Source organism: Panthera tigris, chromosome B3, assembly GCF_018350195.1.
Source record: "Panthera tigris isolate Pti1 chromosome B3, P.tigris_Pti1_mat1.1, whole genome shotgun sequence".
In the NCBI taxonomy this organism is placed as follows: domain Eukaryota; kingdom Metazoa; phylum Chordata; class Mammalia; order Carnivora; family Felidae; genus Panthera; species Panthera tigris.
The window spans coordinates 138,128,622-138,133,604 of record NC_056665.1 but is presented as its reverse complement, the minus strand read 5'-3'; the positions used below and the strand labels follow the sequence as shown (position 1 = coordinate 138,133,604).

The window sequence follows — 4,983 nt, the reverse complement described above, 5'->3', positions numbered from 1 at the left end:
CTCGCCCCGCCCCCTCGGAGCCGGAACCGCTCCCTTCAGGGCCCTTCTCCCCGCCTCCTTAGCCCTAGTGTGGCGTCACTTCCGCCAGCGACCGGCGGCGCGCAGCGAGCGTGGGTCTCGCGAACGCGCCGGGAGCGTCCCAGAGCCGGGAGCGCCCCAGAGCCGGGAGCGCGCCCCGCGGATGACAACAAATTCGACGCGCGGCGGCGGCGGCAGTGGAGGAGGGCGCCTAAGTACCTGCCTCGGGCCCTGCCGCCTCCCCGCGTGTTCTCTTGCATCCCCTCTCTGTGCCGAGTAGGATCCTCCCGGAGGTGTCCCGGGCCCGGGGCGACGGGGGCTCCCCCGCGCCTGGTCCCTGCCGGGCCTAGCGCGAGCGACGCGGCGCCGGCGATGGGGTCGCCCTGAGGGACGCCCGGCGCCGAGCGGGCATGGAGGGGCCGTCCCGCGCTTAGGCCCCGCCGCGGACCGGGGACGCCGGCCGGGACCCGAGGCGCCGCCGCCGCGGCCTGGAGCCGCAGCTTGGGCCCCAGGGCCGGAGCCGCCGCCTGCAGTCCCCGCGGGCCCCGCGGCCAGCCCTCGTCATGCCTTGGCCGTTTTCGGAGTCCATCAAGAAGAGGGCCTGTCGGTACCTCCTGCAGAGGTACCTGGGCCACTTCCTTCAGGAGAAGCTGAGCCTGGAGCAGCTCAGCCTGGACCTGTACCAGGGCACCGGGTCCCTCGCCCAAGTCCCTTTGGACAAATGGGTAAGAGCCGCCGGCGGCCGGCCAGGAGGGTCTCGCTGCCCTCCTTGGGGCGGTTTGAACGCGTGTCACCCAGGATTGGTGACGGGCAGCCCCTCCCTGGGAATGGTTGGGATCCGAGTGGAGTGTGCCAGGGGCTCACAGAAACGTGTTCAAGTGTTTAGCCCGTTTCTAGCAAGTTTGCGTCCCCAAATCACGTGTTTCTGAAACTTAACAGACGTGGTGGAGTCTCCACTGAGGGAAGCAGTTGCGTCAGTGGTTTTGGGGTCTTTGACGCTGGCCGCAACGGGTCCCTGGAAGGAGGCGACCCGCGCTGTCCCTGGGGTAGCAGGGGTCGCGGGGTCCTGTGGCAAACAAATCCTATTTCATGGGATGACACTCTGGAAAGATGAAGGATGAGGGAGGACCTTTGGGGATGTCACAATTCGTATTCCTTTATTTGTTCTGGGTGGGCTGCTTGAACCCCGCGGTCTGTCGGTACGGCGTTTGCTATCTGGAAGGCAAGTTAGGCGAAGGCCTCTTGCCGGTTTGCCTGGGTTTTTTTTTTTGCCTGATGGTGCGTCTACAGGGCCACCCTGCGAGTGGTTGTGTGGCCCGGGTGGTGCCGTTGAATTACGCCTATTTGCTTCACGTGACAGATCGCAAACAGGTGTTGCGAGAGCGCTGAAGCTGCGAGTTTCAGACCCTTTAAAAAACCTGTTGTCGGCCTGTCATCCAGAGGCTGTGAGTTGACTCCGTGGGTCTTACAGGTGCTTCACGTGTGGTTAAACTCCCCACGTGGAGATGTGCCTGCATTTGTATGTTCAGGGCATGGTAGTCTGCTTACACTGTATTCAGTCCGGAGTCGAGCACGAATGGGAGTCGAGCACGAATGGGAGTCGAGCACGAATGGGAGTCGAGCACGAATGGGACGGCTTTTCTCCTTCCCCCAGCCCTTTACTTGTTGCGCTACAGTTTGCTGCTAGCATTTGAATCCTACGCAGGTGACATTTAGGAGAAAGGAACATAGGTGACTTTCCGGTGGTAGTTGTGCAAAACAAAAGGACCCCCCCCCCCCCAGAAGCTGTGTAAAAAAAACAACAACAAATGGTTTTTTTTTCCTTTTATATAAAAGTATTTTAATAGAGTAATGACTTCTTTAGCCACAGAAACCTGAAAAATTCAAATTACGGGTAACACCTTATTATGACCCTTCAATTAATTTGTACTAGTGTGGGTAAACATATAATTTTTTTCGGTGAGTAGATGACTTAACTAGGGAGAGTTCAAACGGTAGTGGAAAGAGCCCTGGTTTCAGTAGACCCAGCCCCACACCTGGCTAGATCAGGCTAGCCCAGGCTGCCAGTTAGCTAAGTGCCCGTGGACGTGGTCATTCACCTGAGTTTAGTAAACATTAATGGAGTATACGTTCCATGCTGTGCACTGTGTCAGGGTACAATATTGCTGTAATGCTTAGCAGAAGGTAGGGATTGTGATGGATATTTTTAAGTTTGGTGACCCATGAATCTATACTTTTGGTATAGATACGAGTAAGCTATCTTAAAGGAGGAGTATTGGACACTTATTTATTTTATTAAAATTCTTTTAAATATTTAGTTTTGAGCAAGAGGGAGAGCGAGAGTGCAAGCACAAGTGGGTGAGGGGCAGAGAGAGATGGAGACACAGAATATGAAGCAGGCTTCAGACTCTGTGCTGTCAGCACAGGAGCCCCACGTGGGGCTCGAACTCACAAACAGTGAGCTCGTGACCTGAGCCTAAGTCAGACGCTTAACTGACTGAGCCACCCAGGTGCCCTGGATTGGATATTTATTAATTGTCTTTTGTGGGTTGAATAACTGTATGAATTATTCTTTAATGACTTTTGACATTGATCTTATAAGATGGGTATTATTATTTCCGTTTTAAAGTTGGAATTAAATAATATGCCCCAAGTTACACAGCTAGCAAGTGGTACCATGAGAATTCAAACCTAAATCTTAAGCCCCTATTTCTTCACTAATCACATGGCTTCAAGCCAGGGAAAGAGCCGTTAATGTTTATTGAGCATCTGTTTATTTCAGACACTGTGCTAGGCACTTTATTTGTGTAGTTTTAATCTTCACGGGAAATCAGAGGTGGTGGTATTTGAATTTGCAGTTTGACTTCAGGATTGTTGACAAAATGATTTATGCCTAGACTTGATCTGAAGATTATGGTTCTGTTCCTTGAAGGGGAAGAATTTGTCAAAGCATCCAGTAAACATTTGATGTTGTCGATTTATTTTAGTGTGCTGTGTATGAACTAGGATAAATTTTGATGTGACACTTAGATAATAACTCTTCAAAGTTCTGATTCCAAATTCAGTTGCTTTTGGCTTTTGATTTTAATGACTTTGTCTCTGAAAAAATAAAAGATGCCTCACCGAAGATTTATAGGTTCAAATGGAAGAATCATGTCATTAGTGACATTAGTAATGTTTTAATTCTCTGCCATCAATTATGCAAAGGGTTGTGTTGCAGTGGGCTGTGACATTCCTTTCTTCCTTGGTCTCAGTTTTTCTTGATAGTTAATTGAAGTTGTTGCATTTATATATATGTACATACACATATATGCACATATATATATATACACATATATATAAATTAACTTTAAAAGCTATTTTATTGGGGCGCCTGGGGGGGGCTCAGTGGGTTAAGCATCTGACTTCAGCTCAGGCCTTAATCTCACGGTTCATGAATTCGAGCCCCACGTGGGGCTCTGTGCTGACAGCTCTCCGAGCTGCCTGGAGCCTGGTTTGGATTCTGTATCTCCCTCGCTCTCTGCCCCTCCCCTGCTCACGTTCCATTTCTCATTCTCTCATAAAGAAATATTAAAAAAAATTTTTTTAAACCTATTTTGTTTATTTTAAAAATTTGTTTATTTTTTTTTAACGTTTATTCACCTTTGAGAGACGGAGAATGAGCGGGGATGGGGCAGAGAGAGAGAGAGAGAGAGAGACACAGAATCTGAAGCAGGCTCCAGGCTTTGAGCTGTCAGCACAGAGCCTGATGCAGGGCTCGAACCCATGAACTGCGAGATCACGACCTGAGCCAAAACCGGACACTTAACTGACTGAGCCACCCAGGTGCCCCTAAAAATTTTTTTTTTATTTAAGTAGACTCCACACCCAGCATGGAGCCCAATGCGGAGCTCGAACTCACGTTCCCAAGATCAGTTATTTTCTCATTATTAAAGCGATACCTCGGGGCACCTGGCTAGCTCAGTCAGAGGAGCATGTGAGTCTTGATCAAGTGGTTGTGACTCTGAGCCCCACATTGGGTGTAGAGATTAAAGTCTCTAAAAAAAAAAAAAAAAAAAAAAAAAGTAATGTCTTTACTTTGCAAATATAAAGCGTGTTTTGTTTTTTGGAATATACCTGCTAGGTAGCATATACTGCTGATAGCCATGGGTCATCTCATACATGATTAGTCTATTTGGAACCCTTTCTGTAGAAGAAAACTGCTTATCTTTAATTTCAACTCTTCAATATTTGGCCGTAAGAAAACCAGGAAATCAGAAAGTTATTGTTATGTTCTCTTTAAAAGGATTCTGTGTTTAGGTCTGTTTTTATTATGTAGAACGTATGCCCAAATAAGTTTCAGGATGCTGACATGGAATGAATATCCAGGTGAGGGCGCCACTCTTGGCTTTTCCCCATTGTGGGACTGCTGTTCTTCCCTTTGTGCCATTCGGATGCCTGGCCTGAGTGAGCGTGCCAGTGCCCATTTGTGTATTAAGTAGTGGTACAACTTTTAAATCTAAAACTGTGAGAAATTGCATATGGAATGCCTAATTTTCTTCTAACATACCTATAGATCAACTCTTATACTCTCTGGTATTCATACATACACCCTACTTGGGAGATCATGACCTTAGAAGGGCTTGAAGTGGGAGGGAGAAATAGAAGCAGGGGGTTTGGATCTATTCCACAACTGTAATGTGCTCCTAAGTTCATGAGTTCCCCAAGGAGGTGTTTGGAAATGTAAAATGTTGAAAGAAGGAAATTCTACTTGGGGAGGAGGTTGGGATTTGATGACTCATTCTTTTCCAACTCTTTAAGACTGACTTTATTGGGGCACCTGGGTGGCTCAGTTGGTTGAGCGTCCGACTTTGGCTCAGGTCATGATCTCATGGTTCGTGAGTTTGAGCCCTGTGTCGGGCTCTGTGCTGACAGCTTCTAGCCTGGAGCCTGCTTCCGATTCTGTGTCTCCCTCACTCTCTGCCC

General features: G+C 48.7%; 1 protein-coding gene across 6 annotated transcripts in view; it reads left to right on the top strand.

Moving 5' to 3' along the window:
* The first annotated feature begins 120 nt into the window (after positions 1-120).
* ATG2B (autophagy related 2B) overlaps positions 121-4,983 on the top strand; it is an 84,075-nt gene continuing 79,212 nt past the window's right edge. For 4 of the 6 annotated variants that reach the window (XM_042990480.1, XM_042990478.1, XM_042990481.1 and 1 more), the window contains exon 1: positions 122-743. In XM_042990480.1, the coding sequence (XP_042846414.1) occupies positions 582-743 (162 nt within the window). In that variant the 5' untranslated portion in view covers positions 122-581. Of the gene's footprint in view, positions 744-4,983 lie in introns of all 6 variants that reach the window. The other 2 variants (XR_006219080.1, XM_042990479.1) reach the window with 2 other exon arrangements.